Here is a 25,163-nt window from a genome sequence, read left to right on the forward strand (position 1 = left end):
ACAGGACTTTGCAAAAATCCAAGACCAAACATTTACTTGTACCAGTGCAAATACCTCAAGCGCATCTACTACGCCCCTGTCGAAGGTCACCGAGTTCCTATGTCTCCAAATTCCACTCACAACACCAACCCAAATCGCCCCCCAAACGTCATTAACCACATCAGAAGCCAAACACAACTTGAATTGTTGGAAGTTTACCAAAGGGTCCTTGTGGATAACAAACGACACTCCAAGCCACTCAAAACAAAGACACCACACCCACCAGGTAAACTCGCAGACGGAAAATAGATGACTGGACGACTCTTCCACCTTCCCACACAAACCATACACCAGATTCTCTACCATTACCCCTCGTCTTTCCAAATTTACCCTAGTAGCAATCCTATTCTCCATCACCCTCTAAGCAGTGACCAAAGCGGAAGGCAAAGCTTTGCACCTCCACAACTTACTGTAATTTGGAGAAACCTCCCCAACTCTATCCTTCCTAACCTGAATATAGGCTGAGTTAACCGTAAAAGTATGAAACCCCCCTGCCTTCCAAATCCAACAATCTGCCTTTCCCGATTCCAACTTCACCCCTTGTAGTAACTGAAAGAACTGCTCCACCAGAGGTTTCTCCCATTCAAAAAAGGGTCTACGCCATTCAAAGTGCCACACCCAAATACCATCAATCCAATTCCCTAGTTCAGCCACCTTTGCACCTTTTGTCACACTAAGAGAGAAAATTCTTAGGAAAATCAACGCTCCACAACTCAACCAACTGTCCTCCCAAAAAAGGATAGTCCTCCCCTCACCAACTTCCCACTCAAACCCATCTTCAAAACTTCTTCCCCAACCCTCTGAAGCCCACACCTCCTTCAAAACTTTCCACCAAAGAGAGCCCCTACCAACTTTACCTTCCTCTCTCAAGCTTCTCCACCCACCATACTTAGAGAAACGAGGATCTCTTTCCACAGACCACCCTTATCCGTACCCAACCTCCAGACCCACTTACCTAAAAGAGCCAAATTAAACAACCTTAGGTTAATAATATCTAGACCCCCATAGTCACGAGGCTCACAAACCTTTTTCCAAGAGGCCCAAGCGATCTTCCTACCATCGGAACCCCATCCCCAAAGGAAATTCCTTTGTATTCGATCTAACTTCTCTGCCACCACAGAAGGTAACTTAAACAATGACATAAAAAATAACGGGATTGAGGAGAGAACTGATTTTAACAAGCAAATCCTCCCAGCCAACGACAGACACCTGCCTCTCCATCTTGACAATTTACCCTGAACTCTCTCTATCACCCTGCTCCAAAACGCACCCCGTTTGACACCCTCCTATCGGCAACCCTAAATAAACAAAAGGAGTTACCATCACTTTACAATTTAGAATAGCCGCAAAACTCTAAAGCAAGCTCTGATCCAACCCCAGCCCACCGATAATACTCTTCACAAAATTGACCTTAAGCCCAGAAGCAAGCTCAAAGCAGAGTAAGATCGCCTTCATATTGAAGACACTTTTTTATATTAGCTTTACAAAAGAATAAAGTGTCGTTAGCGTATTGTAATATATTTACCTTCACTTTATCCCTTCCAACCTCCAGACTGTCAATCAAACTCTTCTCTTCTGCCATCCTGGAAACCCTAGCCAACCCTTCCGCAACTATCAGAAAAAGAAACGGTGCTAACGGATCACCTTGACGAAGTCCCTTCCCAGGAGTAAATTCTCTAGATGGACTACCGTTCACAAGCACCGAGACTGAAGCAGATTCTAAACACCCCTTAATCCAACGAATCCATTGAGCGCAAAAGCCCAACCTCTCTAGCATATAATAGAGAAAATCCCAACTTACCGAGTCATATGCCTTCTCATAGTCAACTTTAAAGAAAACACAACTCTTCATTTTCCTTTTATATTCTTCCAAAACCTCATTCGCCACTAACACACTGTCTAACAAACCCCTACCTTCCAAGAAAGCTGACTATCTAATATCAATGACTTTACTAATCACCTTTTTCAAGCGTAGAGACAACGCTTTAGAGATGATCTTATATAGGCACCCGACCAACGAAATAGGTCTAAATTCGCCAAGTTGCTGAGGGTTTTCTACGTTTGGAACAAGATATAGGAATGATGAATTTGAACCTCTAGGCCAATGACTCTTAGATGCGAAATCCTTCACTGCTGACACCACATCCGACTTAATGATTTCCCAGCAATGCTTTAAGAACCCAAAATTAAAACCATCAGGGTCAGGACTCTTAGAACTATCACAATTCCATACCGCATCCCTAATTTCTTTTTCAGAAAAATCGGCAATCAATAACTCATTATCTTCTTTCGAAATAGAGTTGAACCTAACGTTGTCCAACCTAACTTGACATCATTCTTTTCTGGCAAACCTTTCTTCGAAGAAAACTTTGACCTTGTCCTTAATCACCTCCTTATCCTCACACCACCGGCCGTCAACAAACATCCCATGTAACTCATTCCTCGCCCTTCTCCACTTCACGGGTGAGTGGAAGAACTTTGTATTAAGATCTCCATGTTTCAACCACTTTTGTCTTGTTTTCTAGAACATAACCGCCTCCTGTTTAAACATAGATCTATTAAGGTCAGCTAACAAAGTTCTCCTTTCCTCCCTTTCAGACTCAACCAAGCCTCTATCATCATCTTGTGCATCTAACACATTAATCCTCTTTTGTAACTCCTCACTAGCAAGGTTAACATCCCCGAAGACCTCTTTGTTCCAAACTTTTAAAACCACTTTAAGCTTTTTCAGTTTCTCTTTGAAAATATAAATTCCACGTCCTTGCACATCATAGCTAACCCACTTCCTCCTCACAAAGTCTTTAAATCTACTGTCTCTTTGCCAAACATCAAAGCACCTAAAAGGTCTCGGACCCCAGTCAACAGACACTTCTTTAAGAACAACTACACAATGGTCTGAAATTGACCTATTTAGGACAAACTGTTGACAACGGGGCCAAACATCGAGCCATTCTTTTGACACAAGAACCCTATCAATTGTGCTCTTCACCATACCATTTGGTTTATACCACGTAAACTTCCTGCCAACCAACGAGATATCTACTAATTCTCTCAAATCTTCATTTAATTGATAGACAAGCTATCTAAACCTCCAATCTATATCCACGAGAACAAAGATAAACAATTTGTATACATACTCTTATGTGTTCTATACATATAAAATTAGCAGCAATGGAAGGACATCCAAAAAAACAATAACATTATCACACCCTGCTAAGATTTTCGTTCATCAAGAGAAAGACAACGAATATTTGTATTTTTTTTTAAAGTAAAACCTCTAATAATTTAAAGTCATTAAAAATAGATGAATATAGAGAGATCACAAAACCTCTTTATTAAATGTACCGACTTTACTTGTCAATTCGCTTTGAAAACAAGAATCAACTTGTCTTTTCGATTAAGAATAAATCTAATATTGAATATTATTATAATTGATAAGGTTATTTTATATATTTTGAAAATTATAGTGTTTTAAATATAAATATTAATAATTTTGGTTTCCAAAATTTTCTCTCGTTATTTTAATTTATGATATATTTATTGCTTTATTAAATTGTGAAATAATATATGCTGAATATTTTAATCTTAGTGAGTTTTCTTTTCCACTCTATGTTCAGTTTAATTTTTTTTTTTTATAGATTAAATTTGTTTGCTTAAATTTATAGTTGATTTTATTAAGATTTAAATAAATGTTGAAGATTTTATGAAAATGTGATTTAAATATCCAATAAATTTGTCTGATTTATTTAATTTTAAAATAATTTATAAAAATATTAATGCTAATGTAAGTGTTATTTATTATATTTATTAATATTAATGTTAATATAGTAAAATATTTATTAATTATATTTATCATAAAATTTTCGTTAATAAAATAAATAAAAGTAAAGATATGCGTATACGAGCTACTGGTAATAAGTTGACTTGATCGACGCAAGTTCTATGTTATAGGTTTTGCCTCTGACACACTTGTTTAGTAAATGAGCAATGATATGTTGACATTTTGTTCCATTATACAACTCCTTATTAATGATATAAAAGAGAGTATTTTTGTCATTTCATATAAAATTTGAAATTTTAAACATAGAAAGAAGGTTGTATAGTAGAGTAAGGTTGTCATTCTATCATTTTTCTAAGTAAATACCGGCTTTGTCTCGCTCGCGCTCAGATTCTCCACAAATAAAAATAAAAAATTCAAAATTGAAAACCTAATTTTCTCTCCCTCCTCCGTCGCAACCTCTCTTCGCTGCTTCACTGGTCCCTCCCTCCACTCCGCCACTTCCTCTCTTTAGTGCTCTCTCTCGCTCACATCTTTCTCTTCTCTTCATTTATTTTTGTAATTGTTTTATTTATTTATTTTGTTATATCAACTCCATCTTCCAAGCTCCCTCTTTATGTACGTATTCTCTCCGAGGAAGCTTCGGTTTATACATATTTTGGTTTTGGATTGCTCAAAGATAAATTTAATTGAAGCTTCAATTTTGATTTGGATTTAAATGAGTTGTTTATCATTGTTGTTGCGGTTTTGTTGTGGTTTATTAGTGTTACGATTTATCATTGTTGTTGAATGAGATGTTGGTTTGGTTTGAGAAATTTTGGTAGAGCATTGAGTGTCAGTTTCGTGGATTTTTTTTTTGTTGAGAAATTGTTCCTCTTCTTGTGATGTTCAAACAAAACCAACACAATTCATATAGATTTTATTTAATTTTAAATAAAAAAAAGTCTAGAGTTGTATGCTTTTAACTCTCAATTTAAAAGTTTCAACAACTACTAGTTAATGTTTGGCAATTTAGCTGACAATAAATTAATTTCTAAATATAAAATAATGTAAAAAATATTTAAGTAAATTTTATTACATAAATAATTTTTATGTTTTAAACGAAAATACATTATTATATAATAATTATAGGATTTTCAAAATAATTAAATTTTCATTAAAAATTTAGTACTTTGATGGATCTAGTTTTTTTTTAAAAAAATATTTATTATTATTATATATATATATATATTTTAAAAGAAAATAAAAGATGTGGGTGTATAAAATAAAAAGAATGGTAGATAGCAAAAGTTATGGGCCAGTTGAATGACCCCATGTTTTAAAACGCAGTGCATAAGTAATGACCTGCAGATAGGTGATGGGAATGGGCCCCGGCTTTTTGAAAACATGGTGCAGATATATTAAGTATATGATGCAAATAGTAAAGTGCTAGAAGTGGAAATATCAAAGAGAGGGGTCTGAAAAGTATTTGTACTATCTTATAATTAATAAAATCAGAAATGAAATTTTCATAATATAGGTTTCTCTATTTTTCATTTCATGGAACATTTTTTTTAAAAATTTTAGTACTTTCTCTATTATTAAAGTTGATGCATTTTATTATCACTAACAAAAATACAATTCTATGTTTGTGTATATGCATTTTTTAGTTTTATCATTTACATATATTTATGTTTAATATTAAAATTCAAATAAATAATGTCATTATTTCCACATTTATATTAACAATATAAATTTATAATTTATTTTAATAAATATGAAAACATATGATAAATATATAAGTATAATATTAGTAAATTAAATTATATATATATATATATATCATTTTACTAGTTTTTGTCATCTATCATTTTTTAATTGATTTTTGACTAACAAAACTTACCCCAACCAATTATTGCACAAATTCCAAACCTTATATAACACGAGACAAGATATAAAAAGGTGAGACACTATTTCCTCTTCACCTCTTCACAGGGCACATAGTGTATCTCTAAGGTGAACCCCCCTCCTACTCAAATTATGTTTAGTAGCAATCTTGTTCATTAGTGCCTTCCACGTTAAGCATTAAGCTGAGGGTATTACTGTCAAACTCCAAAGGACTCAAGTTCTCGCAAGTTGTACCTATATTCACATTGGTCAATAATTTATAAGTTGATTTCACAACATATATATTAGATTGTGGGTCTCTCTATATCCATTTATCCTCCCTGTCTAAATGTAAGGTAAATTCTGCCACCTGTGACCTTTCCCATTCAAACTACTCTATTCTTCACTTAAGATCTCATACCCATCTACCACTTTGTCAATTTCCAAACTTAACCAACAATTTATCTTGGGTAATCGAGTTACTGAAAATTCTAGGATACCTTGCTTTCAACTACAAATTGTCAATCCAAGTGTCTTCCCACATCCTTTGCCTACTTGCCACCCAATGTTGGTATCAAACCAATTGTTTCCCTGTTCATCCTCACACACCTTGTCTAGACCACTCCACCATTTAGAGTTGTGACGCGAAGAGTTATGTGTCTCCAAGATCCGTACTTCGACTCTAAAACTACTTTCCATAATTATGATTCTGGAGATCCCATTCTCCATTTCCATTTTCCCAATAGTGTCTTTTACTTGTGAGTGTGTTTGATACCTAACCCACCTTCCAATTTAGGTTTGCATATATTATCCCAACTAATCCAAGCCATTTTCCTCCTTTCAGTTCTCTAACCCCACAAAAATTTCCTTTATATCTTAGTAATCATTTTGCAAATGCCAACTGGGACCTTAAAGAATGAAAGATAATATAAATGAATAACATTCAAAACAAATTTAATGAGACAGACACATCCAACACAAAGGCTGAACATTTACCATTCCACTAAGATAATTTATTTCTTAACTTTTCTAACACAGGCTCCCAAAAGGAAAGCTTTGAAGGATTACCCCAATAGACAGACCTAGGTATGTGAAGAGTAAATCCATAATCCTACACTAGAGGACTTATGAGAATGATTCCAACACATTTCTTTCCACTCCTAATGCACCGATTTTACTTTTATGAAAGTTCTCTATGATACATGATCCTATTTCAAAACATCTAAGTATTGCTTTAATAGTCCTTATATTTTGGATACATGGTTCACACATAAATAGTGTATCATCCGTGAACTGAAGTAACTCCACCTCTATTTTATTTACCCTATCTTCAGACCTGTAAATAGATTCTTTTTAGTAGCTTGATTTACTAACCTCGATAAGTCTTGAGCTACTATTAAAAATAAGAATGATGTTATCAGATCCTATTGTCTGAGGCCTCTAGAAGGTTTGAACTCCTTTGTTGGACGATCATTAACTAGAACTGATATGGATGAAGATTCTAAACATGCTTTGATCCATTGAATGTATTGACTACAAAATCCCCTACCCATCATCTATCATAATTAAATTTTTTAGAACTTATGTCACTAAGTCGCACGCTCAAGATATCTCTTATTCTCAAGATGATTTATGAATTGGGTATATCCATCCACCTAGTTTATCAATATATTCTAATCTTTATAAAAGAAAGTTACAATTACATTTTTTTTTTAGTTGATCGTCCTTACTGGATAACAACTTTTAAAGTGTATCCGCCTCTAAAATGAGGTGGCAAATCCGTTAACTATGTTTGAGATAAGTTTTAGGCTTAATTACATAGGGTTATGAGTCATTAGTATAACAAAATTAAAAATGTTAGAGACGTATATGTATATATGATAAGTATGGAATTTTAGCGATAATTTCAGACGCAAATATAGCGTGGCTGGATAACGAAGTACGCGGTGGCAGATTGTGTGCTTTTTGCAACCTATGATGAGTGAATGCAAAATTGTCAACTGTGAAACATTCTACGTGTAATTGAGGTAACGTGTTCGTTCCTCACTTTTGCGAAACTATTACTTCTTCAATAACCAACATCTCCATTATACACGTTTTTATATAGGAAGATTCAGTCATAAGGATTTTTCTTTTCAAAAATATTTAAACCATTTTTTTCAATAAGATTTTTTTTTTAGAAAACCATACTTATATAAATATTTAACTATATTATAAATAAATTTGACTTAAAAATTGATTTAGTTTTATGTGAGGACTCGTGTTTCTAAAGTAACGATTTTCCTCAGTCGAAGTCTTGAGAAATCCAGGAAAAGTGAATAGGAAGGACCACATTCCCAATCACAGAAGTCCTACGGGAAAAAGGTTCACGAAAATAGATAAAGGTAGGACCAATTTCCTAATCAAAATAATAACTAGTCAACCTATATTTATCATAAAGGTCAAGGTCTTTTAAGGATTTAATTAATTAACAAAATTATTTTCTGCCTTGTTTTCCTCCATCAGATGGCTCAATTAATTACTTATTTTCTTACTTATATATATATATATATTTATTTATTTATTGATAGAATTATTCAGTAAGAATTTTTTATATAAAGATGAAAAGAAAACAAAATCTAATTGTCAAATTCTATTATCAATTAAATTAAAATTTTGATTTGATTAGAAATTTTTGTTTTATTTTATTTTTCTCTACATTCAGTCCAAAGGAAAATATATCGTTTAAATAGGTAAAATCGCATGAGAGGTCAGGTCTTTTTGATTAGTTTCACCATATGATAATTTTGTCATTGAAGTTGATCTTTTTTAATCAATAAAAAAAACTATAAATTTTAGAATATTTTGAGATTTTCTTTATCAATAATAATAAATAAATAAATTTAGATAACTTTAGAAGTGATCAAACCCTTATACAACATAGTAAAACAACCATCAAACACAGAATCAACCAAACTACTTTAAAACCAACAAAACTACTCTAAAAGTCTCAAGTCTAAAAGCACACAGTCTAATTTCACTACAAGAAAAATCTGAATTACATACAGCCAAAATCCGTATGTAATTAATAATATTAATATTATTATTAATAATAATAAGTATAATAAAAATTTTAATATAATAAAAAAATTTGTGTGGTGTATTGATTAATGCTCTTTTAGTCACAAAAGGAATTTTGCTTTGATATTCCCAAGATCAAGTTAACTGAATTAGATGCATTACTACAATATTTCAAATATTAAAACTTAAAAGAGTACAAATGTATAAGATTTTTTTAAATAATAAAAAATAATTAAATTAAAAAGGACTCCTTAACTATCTTCCAACTTTATAAAAAAAAATACATATAATATAACTTGCAAAATTAAATCACCTAATAAACTTGTTATTCCAAGAAAGACCTAAAACATCACTTCACAATACCTACTAACAAAAAGTTTCAAACACGAAAATCCGTTTCCCTACTCTTTATCTTCCTTGATTTTTTTTGCTCCTTCCTCATAATTTGTCTCTTCCCTTTCCACTTCATGCTTTTTTGCACAAATATGCAAGATAGCATATGTAGTATGCATAAAGCACTAAACTTTCATGTGTGTACCCAAAGAGATATAATATCACAAGAAAAAGCTTCATGTGTGTCACTGAAGTTAATGTTTCTAAAAGATGAGATAAGAATATAAATTGGAGTGTTGCTTTATCTCCAATTAGTTGGTGCCATTCTGGTGTGTGCAAGGACAACATGCACGCATCAATCTTCACAGCTCTACACTATAACAAAATTATTTAATGAAGACCTTAACTTGTCTTTATATGTCTGCTGGCTATGGCGTCTAAATAGAGGGCAAGACAACATATGCTTTTCTGTTTTTTTTTATCTGCATATTTGTACAACCCTTATACATATGCTTTTCTGTTTCTGTTTTTTTTATCAGTAAAAATAAAAAAATAGATAGAAATTGATTATTTAAAGAATGCTCTAACCTGTATATAAAAAGAAGAGGGTGTTATCCATGTTTGGAGGGCAAGACTCAGAATCTACTGTAGCAGCAAATCGCAGGGTTACAGCAAACAACATAGTTTTACGTAAGACGAATTTGTTGACCACAGTTCCTTAAAATTTTCGTTTACAGCTTTCAAAAGTTCTTAGAAGATAATACTATATTTAGCCAATGTGGTCTAATCTAAGTGAAACAACGGTTTTGAGTTTCATTATATAATCTTAATAAAATTTTAGAAAAAGAACTTTACCGTCTTTCTGGAAAAATAGTTACTATATATATAGATATGGTTTTAACAAAATCTTGACTGAATATATAATTTAAACAGAACTTTTTTAATGGAAATTACATGTAATATGATGAAATAAAGAAGAAGCAAAGAATACAATAATAATTTCAGATTATTATCTTATTCTTTAATATTCGTAAGGTTGAAGCTTTTCAAATAAAAAAGTTGAATGCCATGAAACATTTGACGACAGACAACTAGAATGTCAATAATAAGAAAAAGTTCTTTCCTCTCTTCAATTTTTTAACAGCAAATATATATATAATATCAATCGTCGATTTTTCGACCATACATACGATTATCCAAGTTAGTTTAAGTGTAATAGTAACTTTTATCATAAATATCCTTGCCCAAGTTGGTAATCTTTTCTGACCAACGACCAGAGCCATCATACCTTAAAAAACATCTCTGACTGATTTAATCTTAGGACGGAAACAGCAATAAATATTTGGATATTGAAAGTGGATAAATGTTTTCCTCTATAAAAGGAACCCATTTGGCGAGAAAAATCAAACACAATTAAGCAGATATGGCATACAAAGAATACGTGCTTCTTCCTCTCATTCCTCTACTTTCCTTATTCATTACTGTCACAGAAAGCGGGGCCATTACTCCAGAAATAGCTTTGTTGAATCGCAACACTTTCCCAAATGGCTTCATCTTTGGTACAGCATCCTCAGCATATCAGGTACACACACATAATAATCATTATGTTTTATCAATCTTCAACCCCATATGAAACACCTTCCACGTTACAAGTTAAAATGTTTTAGCTCTTTTATCAGCTTTATTTTCTGGTGTTCGGTTCACATGATAATGTATGTATGTATGTTTGTCTGTATGCAGTATGAAGGTGCAGCAAATGAGGGTGGTAGAGCACCAAGTATTTGGGATACCTTCACTCATAAATATCCAGGTAAATATATATATATATATATATATATATATATATATATATATATATATATGTATATGTATGTTTGATTTTCCCTTTTTGGTATACTGAATATCTTCTTTTTCAAAATTTATACAATTGTTCATATATGCTAATTAACATGCAGAAAGGATAGAGGACAGAAGCAATGGAGATGCTGCCGTGGATTCGTATCATCGTTACAAGGTTTGCCGATTCAAAGTTTATGTTTCTTGTGATGTAATTTAATTATAGTCTTCAATGAAAAGCAATGCTGAAAGTTTATTAGATATTAAAGTAAAGTTGGTTTCCCAAATTTCTTATCACCATCAATTTTTTTAGCAACGAAAAATAAAATATTATAGATTAAAATGGAAGCATTCTAGGTGCTCTAACTCTTTTATAAAAAAATGTATATCTTTCAGGATTTATTCTTTATAAAATCAAACTCTTATTTATTCCTCACAGAAGGATCGAAAGTGACATAAAACAAAGGAGTCAAATGAATCCTTCCCTCTCCTGCAATATACACGTCATGTTCTCTAGTTACATTCAAAGTCTTTCATACCATTGTCATGTTCTTATCACGATCATTACTACTCTTCTATTAATGATACCACTAGTAACTTGTTATCAACCTGTAGATTATTATCTTTGGAACATTCTAATCAAATAAATTGATTAGACCGTTGAAATTTCAACCAAGAAAGAAATATTAAATAATACAAAATTAAAATAAGTGTTGGTATCTTTTGTTTTCCATCGTTTTCAACTAAACATGAAGTCTTTTTGCATCTTATATTGCAGGAAGATGTTCAGATTATGAAGGATATGAATTTGGATGCTTATAGATTTTCCATATCTTGGTCAAGAATACTTCCGAGTAAGTCAAATATAGATCAAGGATTATTTTGGACTAAACTTTGCCTGTTTGGGTCTTTCACAGAATCATTTATTTATTTTAATAAACTTCATATCCACAGATGGAAAGCTAAGTGGAGGAATAAACCAAGAAGGAATTGACTATTATAACAACCTTATCAATGAGCTACTGGCAAATGGTCAGAATAAAAGCTTTATTATTTAGAAATTTCTCATATTATTGATGATAGACAACACATTTAATGCTATAATCATCATATATTAACATTATTTCAGGTTTAGAACCATTTGTGACTCTTTTTCATTGGGATCTTCCTCAAACTTTAGAAGATGAATATGGTGGTTTCTTAAGTCCTCGCATTGTGTAAGTGATGCAATTTAATTAGCATTTCCACTTGAATGCTTTGCTAAAATGTTTTTGGAACGTTTCTAAATCACACTGTTTTTAATACAGGAAAGATTTCCAGGATTATGCAGAACTTTGTTTCAAGGAATTTGGAGATAGAGTGAAGAACTGGATAACTTTGAATGAGCCATGGACTTTCAGTGTCAAGGGTTATGCAGTAGGGGCAAAGGCCCCAGGTCGATGTTCTTCTTGGTTGAATCTTGATTGCAATGGTGGTGATTCTGGGACTGAACCCTATTTGGCTACACATTACCAACTTCTTGCTCATGCTGCAGCTGTTAATCTGTACAAGACAAAGTATCAGGTTATTAATTAGTTATTATTAGTAGACAACCTTGTATCAGGTTAATTAACTAGTTTGTTATAAACTGGAACATGTACTTAAATAATTTTGTTAAAAAACTATGGATATGCAGAGATTTCAGAATGGTGTGATAGGCATAACACTGTATTCTATTTGGTACGAGCCACTCTCAGAAAGCAAACTTGATCAAAAGGCTGCTGAACGAGCTATTGACTTCTTGTTTGGATGGTAAGTTTTTTTTTATCAGGTTTTGGATGATAAGTACATGTCTCAGTTACCTCATGCACAACATCCTTAAAATAGACATTAATAGTTATCAATTTGATTCATTTGTTCTACCAGGTTTATGGATCCACTGACAAGAGGAGATTATCCAGAAAGCATGCGTTCCTTGGTAAAATCAAGATTACCAAAGTTTACAAAGGAGCAATCCAGATTGCTTATCAATTCATTTGATTTTCTCGGCATAAACTACTACACTGCGAATTATGTCTCTGATGCACCTGAATTAAGAAATGTCAGAGGCAATTACATAACAGATTCCCTTGTAAATTTTTCATGTAAGCAGGCTTGTCTAATAACTTACATATTTATTTATGTATACATGTTGAATTTGAGATATATTATATATGTGTTGAATCTGATCTTTGTTACATGTCTTTTGTTTTTGTTACTGCAGTTGTGCGTGACGGAAAACCCATTGGTGAAAATGTAATCTTCTTTGTGACCAAATTGTAAATGCTTTACTATTTTAGAATGCTTTTCTTATTAATAAAGATATTTACTTTTCATAATTATGCAGGTTGGTTCAGACTGGTTGTACGTTTATCCAAAAGGATTTCGTGAAATTTTGCTATACATCAAAGAGAAATACAACAATCCTTTAATTTATATTACTGAAAATGGTAAATAACTTTGAATGTCCCATTTATTTTTCCATTTGAATGCTGTGAAAAAGAAGAAGTAACAGTTTACATCTGTATGTAGGTGTAAATGAATATGATGATCCATCACTATCACTTGAAGAATCTCTCTTGGATACATATAGAATTGATTATTATTATCGTCATTTATATTATCTTCAGGATGCAATCAAGTAAGTAATATTTTTAATGTCTTTAAAGAGATTATTTTGTTTGTCTGTGATTTCAGTTTTTCTGATTTTTTTTTTAATTTGGATATTACAGGAATGGTGTAAATGTAAAAGGGTATTTCGCGTGGTCACTCTTAGACAATTTTGAATGGGAAGGTGGCTACATCATGCGATTTGGAATACACTATGTTGATTACAAAAATGGCTTGAAAAGATACCCAAAGCTTTCTGCTTTATGGTTCAAGGATTTTCTCAAAATAGAAACCAAACTTCATGATTCCATGTAATTAAACTATTATTCAAAAATCTTTCACAATTCTATATTGTAAATATGCAATTGCTAGGATATTGTTTTATTCTTGGGGGGATTTCTTATGAAGTTGTATTCTTTTATTTTTATCAGCTATGAGTTGTAATTCTTATAAATGTACTGTCGAATTTATAGTGAATGAAATGTTTGGTTATTTAAATACATTATGATGTTTATGTCAAGCTATCCTTAGAATGCAATGCCTCGTCATTTTAAGAAAATGACATTAAATCAATCCGTGTGTATGATGTGTTACAAAGAATTTTTTTTTAATTATAAAATATTAAATAGGAATATTTGGTGCTTCAATCCTTTAAAAATAATATAAAAAATCTATACACAATCTATCTGAGTCTAAAACTAATATTGTTTCTCTAAACCAGATAAAAAATTACACTTCCTAACTATAAGAATGTTGATACCAGATCAAGAATGCATGATGTGTTACCAAGATAATATATTTTTGTGGGGATGAGGATTGGAAGGCAGGAAAACTGCGTGGATTTCGTGGAAAAAAAAACTTGTGAGTCAAAAGAGGATGGAGGGCATAGCATGATAGATTTAATGCGTTTTAATATTATCTTGTTAGACAAGTGGATCTGGTGATTAAGATTTGAGAAGATAGGTTTGTGGAAAGAAGTTCTAGATTCAAAATATGAAGGTTGGAAGGATCTTCGGAGTCGAAGAAAGAGCATAATCAATTCTCTTTGGTGGAGGGACTTGAAGGAGGTTTGGTCTCTTGACGAGTGGAAAGATAAATTTGAGGATACTTTTTCTTGGGAGGTTGGGAATGAGAGGAAGATAAGGTTTTAGGAGGATAAATTGGTAGGCAACTTGAATCTCAAGGACGCCTTTCCGAGACTTTTCACCATTAGCTCCAACAAGGGTTCATCCATTTGGCACGCGGGGGAGAGGTCACAAAATTCAGAGTGGAATTGGAAGATCAAATGGAGAAGGAATCTGTTTGAATGGGATCAGAATCAGGAACAACAGTTGATGCAAGTCTTAGGGGATCAGAGAGTAAAGTTAGATAAGGAGAATTCTTGGGCTTGGAAAGACAAAGAGTTAGTTGTGTTCACGGTAAAATCAACGAACAAAGTCCTTAAAGAAGATGTTTAGGGGGTTGAGAATGAGTTGTATGAGTTTTTTTAGAGGCTGAAGGCACAACCATCTTCACAACTTATAGCTTGGAAGGTTTTGGAAGACAAAATAGTGTCTGAAGCAAACTTGGTTAGAAAGGGGTTATGCATGAATACCATTATGTGTTGTTTGTGTGGGGAGGAAGAGGAAACCACGTCCCTTTTTTTTGGAACATGTAGAGTTGCCTGACTCGTGTGGTCTAAGTGCTACGAGTGGATGAGATTAACAGCAACAGATCATAGGGAGCAAAAAAAAAAAACATTTCGAAAGCTTAAGGATGAGTGGTACAAGAAAAGTGTTAGTCAGATATGGGGCGGAATGTGGATAGTAGTTGTAGGAGTGTTGTGGTTCCATAGGAACAAGAGGACTTTCAGAGGTGGCAGGATAAATCATATTGAAATTTTCAATATAGCATAGATGAAGGCTTTGTCATGGATTCTGTCTAAAGCTAATGGAGTAAGTTTTTCATACTCAGATTGGTGTCTTGAACCTTTGATTTGCATGAGGTCAGTCAATGTTTATAAGAGATAACTGCTTGTAGGTTTTTTCTGTTCTTGTTAGGAGATTAGAAGATTAGAGACTCAACAGATCTTTTGTATAAGGATTGAAATATTCATAAAATACTTCTTATTTATTTATTTATTATTTTTTGCTGATAAAAAAACAAGATAATAAAACTTTAACAAGTAATGCAATAAAACATCATCTTGTAAAATCCATAAGAGATTTTTTTTTAATGGTTAAAGCCTTAATGATAAGATAAATGACATCAATGTCACATTCAAATTAGAAAAAAATTATTACAAATATCACTTCTTCAATACAAGACGTTAACATTCTCACTCCACTTTTTTTAAAATTGTGAGTATGGAAACATTTCTTTTGTAATTATTCGGAGAAATGAAAATAATGGTATAAGACATTGTCTCGTGTTCTACTATTAGTTGTTAACAAAAAAAGTCTAATATTGTTCAAAAGTTGGAATTAAAAAGATAAAGTTAAAAAATACTTTTGTGGTGGGGTTGTTGAGTGTCAAAACAAAAATATCATGGATATGATAATTCTAATGACACCGACAATTGGACAGAAGAATATTGGGAACATAGGTTATTCTTATCCCTTGACGAGAATTATTCAAATACATTATGTACCTGTATGGATATTGGGGACTGAGTAATGTTGATCCACGTCGATACAAGGTGTCTTCTTCACTCTTGGTTGTCCTATTCTTCAAGTCTTCTTTCTCTTCGCGTGCTTCGGTCGGCCGGCGGGGGTACCTGCGATTGCACTCCGACGCTCAAGTCAGCGATGGTGCTCAAGTGAGAATTCTCTGATAGTATGGAAAACGTACCTTTCCCCCCTTTTCAGAAGTCCCTTTAGTAGGTTGACCTGGGCCTTGGCCATGTGGGCCAATCAGTTGATGGTTAGAGACATGCTTAGTGGTCTTTGGGTCGTGCCTGGTGGTTTCCTGAAAACCAGGGGAGTGGTCTAGAGGACGTGTTTTTACTTCGTCAATGGTTGTTATAACTGCTCTTTTCTACACGTGTAACCACGTTCTGGATTAAATTCGATTTATTCGACATAAACCACTCGTTCGTCCGGCTAGAGGTCATGGAAGGACGAAGAGTCGTATAAGACGCAGGGTTTTGTGATGATTTTACCATGAGTATCCTGCGGTCGTCCGGTGCGGACCGGTACACTTGCCCCCCAGGCTCGAGGTCATGGAAGGACGAAGAGTCGTATGAGACGCAGGGGTTTTCTACACGTGTAACCACGTTCTGGATTAAATTAGATTTATTCGACATAAACCACTCGTTCGTCCGGCTAGAGGTCATGGAAGGACGAAGAGTCATATAAGACGCAGGGTTTTGTGATGATTTTACCATGAATATCCTGCGGTCGTCCGGTGCGGACCGGTACACTTGCCCCCCAGGCTCGAGGTCATGGAAGGACGAAGAGTCGTATGAGACGCAGGGGTTTTTGTGATAATTTTACCATGAGTACCCTGCGGTCGTCCGGTGCACGAAATCTATTCTATAATGCTGCTGGAGGCACAAAATTTCCATTCTATTGGACGGAGAATCCCACCTCTCTTGACCATCGGCTTTGGGAATCTTTGTCTCCCATCGACCAAGAAATTTTGATGGTCGTGAATCAACTACCGTGTAGGCCCCTACGTGGGAACTGATAGCTCTTTATGGGTCGTCCAAGCAGTAGGCGGAACTAAAAGGTGAGCACCTTCTTCTTGCGGTCGTTCGGCTAATAGCGTATCTGTTTCTTACTTTCGTGTTTATGTTGCAGAGATTGTTGTGAGCATAGATCCGGGTTTTGAAGAAGTATATGATTCGGATAGCCGTAGTTATATAATCTCGACCGAATGAACGGTTAATTAATAAATAATTTCGATTTCTGACCAAGGTTGGTGAATAACGTTGAAGTTATAATTCGTTATATATTCTGGCCGAACGCACGGTTAATGAATTAATAGATAATTCGGATGCCGGACGAGGCATAAATAATTCGGATTACCTTAAAGTAATAAGATAATTCTGATGCCGGACGAGGCATAAATAATTCTGAATAATTCTGATGCCGAACGAGGCATAAATAATTTCGATTTCTGACCAAGGTTGGTGAATAACGTTTAAGTTATAATTCGGATAACTTTCGTTATGTATTCCGACCGAATGAACGGTGAATTAATTGAATTTCTGACCAAGATTGGTGAATAACGTTTAAGTTATAATTCGGATAACTTTCGTTATGTATTCCGACCGAATGAACGGTGAATTAACTAAATTTCTGACCAAGATTGGTGATTTAAAGTGCCTCGTTAAAACCTTCTCGGTAGAAAACCCTCCTTAGGGATAAAACTACCGAGCGAGGAAAGAGTGCACTAAGTTTATTCATCAACTGTAATAGAATTTGAGATGCGTGGCATTCCACGTTCTCGGTGCAGATTTTCCTGACAAATATTCTAAGTAATAAGCTCCTCCTGTTGCTGTGTCGGAGATGCGGAACGGACCTTCCCAATTGCTTGAAAACTTTCCTCCGTCCTTCCGGGCGTCGCTGCGCATGCGCCAAACTAGATCTCCTTTCTGATAGCTTCGTGGCTTCACTTTGGAGTTGTACCTTCGTGCTGCTCGTATCTTGCATGCTTCTTCCCTTATCTTGCATTTGTCCCTTAATTCATTGATGAGGTCGAGGCCGACTAGTAGACTTTCCTTGTTTAAGTCTAGGTCTAACGTCTGTCGGCGTAGTGAAGGCTCGCCGATTTCGACCGGAATCATGGCTTCTGTGTCGTACGTCAGGCTATAAGGTGTTTCTTGAGTTGTTGACTGGGGAGTACAACGATAAGCCCACAGAACCTCTAACAATTCTTCAGTCCAATTTCCCTTGGACGGGCCAAGTCTCTTCTTTAACTTATTGAGAATAACTTTGTTGGCGGCTTCCGCCTGACCGTTGGTTTGAGGGTGTTCGACCGAACTCGTTATATGTTTGATGTGAAGTTTCTCATAGAATTCAGCTAGCCCACGGTCGGTGAACTGTCGACCGTTGTCTGTGATAATGATCTGAGGTAGGCCGAACCTGCAGACAATGTTTTTCCACACAAAGCTTTGTACGTTCCGGGCGGTGATGGCTGTTAGTGGTTCAGCCTCAATCCATTTGGTGAAGTAATCTATACCCACCAGTAGGAACTTGCATTGCCCTTTTCCGGGTGTGAAAGGTCTGATAATATCCATTCCCCATTTCACGAACGGCCAAGGGGATAGGATGTAGTGCAAATGCTCTGGTTTTTGGTGCAATAGGGTGCCGAACTCTTGACATTTCACGCACTTTTGAACGTATTCAGTGCAGTCTCCTTGTAAGGTCGGCCAGTAGTATCCTGCTCTCAGAATTTTGGCGGACATAGTCCGCGCTCCTGAATGGGTTCCGCATATCCCTTCGTGTAACTCGGTCATTACATAAGTGACTTGTTCTGGACCAAGGCATTTTAGGAGGGGGCGGGAATACCCTCTCCTGTAAAGATCTTCGCCAATCAGTATGTATCGGGCGGCTTGTAACTTCATCGTTTTCTCCAAATGTGGATCGCATACACCATCGGTAAGATATTGTTTTATGGGAGTCATCCAGTTAGGTTGGGTGTCAGTCGCCATGCATTCTTCGGTACCAACACTTGGTTTAGCCAGGGTCACGTGTATGGCCGACCGGTGGGCGCCTTTCTTTTTTAGGGTAGCCAATCTCGATAGAGCGTCCGCCCTAGTATTATTTTCCCTCCGTACGTGTTGGAAGGAGATTTCTTTGAACCTGTTTAGAAGATTTTTTACGAAATGAAAATACTGTTGGAGTAATGTTTCTCTTACCTCATACTCCCCTGTAAGCTGTCCGACGACTAGACGGGAGTCGCTTTTACAAGTTATATTTGTTACCTCCAATTCAATCGCCAGATGCAAACCTGCGATTATAGCTTCGTATTCGGCTTGATTATTGGAAGTTTTAAATTCAAATTTCATGGCTTGTTCGACAACAATCTCCCCTGGTCCTTCAAGTACAACTCCTGCTCCGGACGAACGACTGTTAGATGACCCATCTACGTATAGTGTCCATCGGGGAGTCCGTTCGGTCAGATAGGGAGTGAGTTCTGCTGTGAAGTCGGCGAGGGCTTGGGACTTGATGGCTCCCCTGGGTTGGTATTCGATGTGGAATTCTGACAGTTCGACTGCCCAACCTATCATTCGTCCGGCGAGGTCAGGTTTGGTGAGAATCTTCATAATGGGATAGTTAGTCCTAACAATGACCTTGTGATTTTGGAAATACATCCGCATCCGTCGTGCGGTGATGACCAAAGCGAAGGCAACTTTTTCGACCATTTGGTACCGGGTTTCTGCGTCATGTAAGACTCGACTTACAAAATATACCGGTCGTTCTTCCGCTTTAATTTCTTGTACCAGAGCGGAACTCACCGCTTCATTGGAGACGGCGAGGTAGACCACAATGGGTTCCCGTGCGTTCGGTTTCTGGATGACCGGTGGAGATGCCAGAAATGCTTTTAACTGTTGGAAATTTTGTTCACATTCATCTGTCCATTCAAATTTACTTGTCTTCTTCAGAAGTTTTATGATGGGTCTCGTTCGTTCGGCAAGCTTAGGTACGAATCGAGACAACGAAGTGAGACGGCCGACTAGTCTCTGGATCTCTTTGAGTCCGTTGGGACTTCGCATTTCGGTGATTGCCTTGCATTTTTCTGGATTAGCCTCTATACCCCGATGTGTGAGCATGAAGCCTAAGAACTTCCCCCCTTCTACGCCGAACGCGCACTTCTCCGGGTTTAAACGCATGCGGTATTGACGCAAGGCTTGAAAAACCTCTTTTAAGTCAGAAACATGTTGTTCGCAAGAGTCTGATTTGACGACAATGTCGTCAACGTATACTTCTACATTCCGACCGATCATGTCGTGGAATACGTGATCCATGAGTCGTTGGTATGTGGCTCCTGCATTCTTGAGGCCGAACGGCATGACTTCATAGAAGAAATTATCAGAATCTGTTCTAAACGCGGTTTTTTCTCGATCACGGTGGTACATTTGTATTTGATTGTAACCTGAATAAGCATCAAGGAAACTTAGGATTTGATGACCGGCTGCACCGTCGACCAGCCGGTCGATAGTAGGTAGAGGATACGAGTCCTTTGGGCACGCTTTGTTAAGGTCTGTGTAGTCTACGCACATTCTCCATTTTCCATTCGTCTTTTTTACCATCACTACATTGGCTAGCCATGTCGTATAGTGGGCCTTTTGAATAAAACCAGCTCGAATTAGCTTGTCGGTTTCTTCTCGTGCGGCTTTCCGCCGTTCTTCACCTAGTTTCCTTTTCTTTTGAGCGATCGGCCTGGCCTCTGTATAAACAGACAATCGATGGGTAATCACATCTGATTTTACCCCTGGCATGTCTGCAGCCGTCCAGGCGAAAAGATCAGCGTTCTTTGTTAATGTTTTACCGATCGTCTCTCGGTCGTCTGGTTTGAGGGATGTTCTCATGTATGTTTTCCGGTCTTTGTCCCGAAGGAATATGGGTTGAAGATCTTCTCCTGCTTCCATTCGGGGATCATCCAGTCGAGGATCTAGATCGACTAAAGCGACCAAGTGTCTTCTAGATTCTCTTCCTCTGGAGCGTCTTTCTGTTGACCGACCTCTTCGCTCTGTGGTCCGTTCGGCTGACGTGGTATAAAGCCTTCGGGTCGGCTCCACCTTCAGGCTAGCTACATAACACTCTCGTGCTGTCTTCTGGTCTATATGTACGGTTGCTATGTCTCCATTGACCGAGGGGAACTTCATAGCTAAATGAGGAGTTGAGACAATGGCTTTCAATCTGTTGATAGATGGTCGACCGAGCAAAATATTGTACGATGTATTGGCATTAACGAGTAGATATCGTATGTTGATGGTCTTGCTGAGGTAATCATCCCCGAACGTGGTGTATAGATCGATAAATCCTTTCGTATCCACTCTTTCCCCTGAGAAACCAACTATCTGCTCGTTGTAGGGTTGTATCTCTGCTTCTGGAATCTTCATCTTCTTAAACGTTTCCCAATATAGGATGTCGACCGAGCTACCCTGATCTACCAAAACTTTTGCAATTGCAAATTTATCTATCTCCACAGTTATTACCATGGGGTCATCTTGAGATGGATCGATTGCTGTGAAGTCTTCGTCAGTGAAAGTGATTGGTGGTATATGCGGTCGGCGTTGTGTGGGAGTCGAATGAACGGATTGAATTGCTCTCAAATGTTTTTTCCTTGCCGAATTAGAGCATCCTCCACCCGCAAAGCCGCCTGCAATGTAATTAATTTCTTGAGGGGGCTGACCGAGCGATACCGGTCCAGCGATTGTATTGATGACTGTGCGAACTTTTTGTTTAGTTCGACTTCTACGTTCAGGGCTTTCGCTTTTAGGCCTCGTTCGTCTGATCGGACTTTCGCTTCTTTTTCTTCTGCTTGAACGATAGTGGTTGTCACGGGTCCGGTCGTCTCTTCGTCCCGAACGTTCGCGGGGATCATGATCACGCTGGGGTGACCTGGGTGCAGTGATGGTGGTTTTCACGAACTTGCGCAGATGACCGGCCTGGACGAGCTCTTCAATTTTATCTTTCAGTGCTTGGCATCCTTCGGTCGTGTGGCCATAGTTACGATGGTATTGGCAACGTTTACTGGTGTCGGCATTGGGAGGGGTTTGTGATGGCCTCAATGTCGGAATCAATTCAATCTGCAGTGCTTCGTCGAGAACCTTACCCCTTGGTACAATCAAGGGAGTGTAGTTGTGGAAACGGGGTCCCCTATTGGGGCGATGTCGTTCTCGGTCGGTCGGTATTGTGGGGGGACGAATTCCTTTGCTATTGTCCGTGTTCTCAGCATAAGTTTTTCGATGGTAGTCAATATGTTCTTCTATCTGCATGAACTTTGTTGCTCTTGTTCTTAATTCATCCATATTGCACGGAGGTCGTTTGATAAGGCTTTCAGTGAACCTTCCTGGTAGTATGGCCGAGACCAAATGATGCATGGCTATTTCTGGATTAAGATTACGAATGTTCATACACACTTTGCTAAATCTGTTCATGAATGTTCTCAATGATTCTCCCCTTTCTTGTTTGACATTTAGAAGAGACATGGAGGATGTCCGATGAGGTCTACTTGTGGCGTATTGCGTGGTGAACTTCAATTCCAAAGCGTCGAAGCTTGCAATGGAATTGGGTGGAAGGTCCGAAAACCATCCAAGGGGGCCTTCCCTGAGAGAGGTGGGGAAGACTTTACACCATACCGTTCGGTCGGTTGTGTAAAGGGTCATTTGAGTTCTAAATATATTCAGATGTTCGTCTGGATCTGTGGAACCGTCATAAAGGTTTATCGTTAGGCCCCTCCACTTGTCAGGGAGAGGAGTGGCTATGATGTCATCAGTGAACGGATGGCCTTTCGGGTTTGCTACCTCGTTTGGGGTTACTGGCTTTGCACTCTGACGGGTGTGTTGAACGAGTGACGTGTGAGGTATAGCCTGGGCTATTGTTCTTGTTCCTGATTGGAACGGTGATGGAGAAGGTGCACGTGAATGCCCTTCGCGTTCAGATTGCTCAAGTCTATCCAACAATCTCTTGTTCTGTTCTTTCAATTGTGCTATCTCCTCTGCGTGTTGTTGACGCTCTTCTTCTCGTCTTTTCCTTTCTTCATCCTGGCGAAGTTGATCGATGACTCCTTTTTGGAGTAACTCCTGCATCTGAATCTGGAGGGTTTGGAGTATGGTCCTATGCTCTTCGGAGATATCATTGTTGTTGTTTGCCGTTGAGTCCATCTTCAACTGTTGGGATCCTTGGGTCTGGGAATAATGATTACTCGGGCCCCACGGTGGGCGCCAATTGTACCTGTATGGATATTGGGGACTGAGTAATGTTGATCCACGTCGATACAAGGTGTCTTCTTCACTCTTGGTTGTCCTATTCTTCAAGTCTTCTTTCTCTTCGCGTGCTTCGGTCGGCCGGCGGGGGTACCTGCGATTGCACTCCGACGCTCAAGTCAGCGATGGTGCTCAAGTGAGAATTCTCTGATAGTATGGAAAACGTACCTTTCCCCCCTTTTCAGAAGTCCCTTTAGTAGGTTGACCTGGGCCTTGGCCATGTGGGCCAATCAGTTGATGGTTAGAGACATGCTTAGTGGTCTTTGGGTCGTGCCTGGTGGTTTCCTGAAAACCAGGGGAGTGGTCTAGAGGACGTGTTTTTACTTCGTCAATGGTTGTTATAACTGCTCTTTTCTACACGTGTAACCACGTTCTGGATTAAATTCGATTTATTCGACATAAACCACTCGTTCGTCCGGCTAGAGGTCATGGAAGGACGAAGAGTCGTATAAGACGCAGGGTTTTGTGATGATTTTACCATGAGTATCCTGCGGTCGTCCGATGCGGACCGGTACACATTACTTATCCGTTATGAATTGCAATTTATAAGTATAATCTTAACCCCACAACCGTCCCCCTTAATCTGGATTCAAAAACTTGTTTTAGTTCGTTGATAAACTCTCAAATTATTTATTACTTTGAACAAGTACATATTTATAGTCTTTGATTCATTTTAACATTATTTTTCAATTACTTAGATATATGTCACAAGTTGATAACTATAGCAATACTAGATCATGTAATGTTTTTCTTTTCAATCTCACTGCTGACTCAGGATTAGGATAACATATACACTGTGCAGATATGCAATTTTATTTAACACCATTAATTTTAATTTAAGATATTAATAAATTTATAATAAAAAAACTTGATAATTATTAATGAGAATATTATATCTTACCGTTATATTTTAACTAAAAATGACAAATAAACTTGTTTCGTAGACATTATTTCAAGTTGTCTCAATTTTAATAATTTTTTTTTATTGATTGTATATGGATAGAGAATATGTATATACATTTATGTCACATCTCCATCTTTATTAACTTCCCTATATCGTTTGTCCCTATATAGATTCATATTAGTTATTAAAACATTTATAATTTAATTTTTTTTTTATATTGTTCTCTTTGGAATCATTTAAAAAAGTACAAATTATTATCTCTCAATTATTTGACTAGTTTAATATCAACAAACTTAGAAATCCAAGACACTTTTCTCTTTACAAGTTTTTTTTTCATTCAAATGATATTATAAGAAACACAAATATTAATTTTATTAAATCAAACAAATATTAATTTTATTAAATCAAATAGTTTATAAGACACACATTTAATTATTTGTATTTATTTTTAATATTTTTTATCTTTTCACATGAAGATATCTTATTCTCAATTTCCAGTATTTAATATTGTAAACTCTTACTTTCTTAATATAAAAGAAATTATGTTTTCTAATTTTTTTACCAACGTAAATTTAAGTTAAAAATGATGAAAGATGCATTTATAAATTCTAATTATTATTATTATTTTAAATTTTCTCTTCATATATGATTTCGTTTAGATGATATATTATAAACAAAAAATCTCATTTAGAGAAAGGAAACAAGGAAACATTTGAAATATTTTTAAACTTAACTTTGTTTCATTTGTATTTTTTTTTCTCATGTGTTACTAATGTTAATTGGAGAGAAGATGAGTACGA

At 36.2% G+C, this 25,163-nt stretch overlaps 3 protein-coding genes across 3 annotated transcripts; 1 reads left to right on the forward strand and 2 right to left on the reverse strand.

Moving 5' to 3' along the window:
* Positions 1-399: 399 nt before the first annotated feature.
* Positions 400-1,891, reverse strand: LOC137822615 (uncharacterized). The gene is made up of 3 exons (XM_068627531.1): positions 1,565-1,891; positions 995-1,166; positions 400-701 (listed from the first exon to the last, which is right to left on the reverse strand). The coding sequence occupies exons 1-3, from the start codon at positions 1,889-1,891 to the stop codon at positions 400-402; spliced, it is 801 nt and encodes a 266-aa protein (XP_068483632.1).
* An 8,571-nt stretch (positions 1,892-10,462) lies between these two features.
* On the forward strand, positions 10,463-14,040 carry LOC137828147 (cyanogenic beta-glucosidase-like). The gene is made up of 13 exons (XM_068634602.1): positions 10,463-10,658; positions 10,817-10,886; positions 11,032-11,090; positions 11,691-11,766; positions 11,867-11,944; positions 12,042-12,129; positions 12,220-12,475; positions 12,588-12,703; positions 12,818-13,035; positions 13,155-13,186; positions 13,278-13,380; positions 13,463-13,571; positions 13,663-14,040. The coding sequence occupies exons 1-13, from the start codon at positions 10,500-10,502 to the stop codon at positions 13,853-13,855; spliced, it is 1,557 nt and encodes a 518-aa protein (XP_068490703.1). The 5' UTR covers positions 10,463-10,499; the 3' UTR covers positions 13,856-14,040.
* A 3,887-nt stretch (positions 14,041-17,927) lies between these two features.
* Positions 17,928-23,357, reverse strand: LOC137822631 (uncharacterized). Its single transcript, XM_068627554.1, has one exon. The coding sequence runs from the start codon at positions 23,355-23,357 to the stop codon at positions 17,928-17,930; it is 5,430 nt and encodes a 1,809-aa protein (XP_068483655.1).
* Positions 23,358-25,163: the final 1,806 nt, after the last annotated feature.

Source organism: Phaseolus vulgaris, chromosome 11 (assembly GCF_000499845.2).
Source record: "Phaseolus vulgaris cultivar G19833 chromosome 11, P. vulgaris v2.0, whole genome shotgun sequence".
Lineage (NCBI taxonomy): Eukaryota > Viridiplantae > Streptophyta > Magnoliopsida > Fabales > Fabaceae > Phaseolus > Phaseolus vulgaris.

Bases quoted from the DNA above. Each gene is read 5' to 3' on its own strand.
- LOC137822615 (XM_068627531.1), bottom strand. From the start codon at position 1,891: ATGAAGAGTTGTGTTTTCTTTAAAGTTGACTATGAGAAGGCATATGAC. The intron at 1,167-1,564 runs GTAAATATATTA...TCATTGTTTAAG, and splicing joins TTGGAAGGGATAAAGTGAAG to TTACCTTCTGTGGTGGCAGA. The intron at 702-994 runs GTAAGTGGGTCT...GTGTGACAAAAG, and splicing joins GTTTAATTTGGCTCTTTTAG to GTGCAAAGGTGGCTGAACTA.
- LOC137822631 (XM_068627554.1), bottom strand. From the start codon at position 23,357: ATGGACTCAACGGCAAACAACAACAATGATATCTCCGAAGAGCATAGG.
- LOC137828147 (XM_068634602.1), top strand. From the start codon at position 10,500: ATGGCATACAAAGAATACGTGCTTCTTCCTCTCATTCCTCTACTTTCC. The intron at 10,887-11,031 runs GTAAATATATAT...ATTAACATGCAG, and splicing joins CTTCACTCATAAATATCCAG to AAAGGATAGAGGACAGAAGC. The intron at 11,945-12,041 runs GTCAGAATAAAA...ACATTATTTCAG, and splicing joins CAATGAGCTACTGGCAAATG to GTTTAGAACCATTTGTGACT.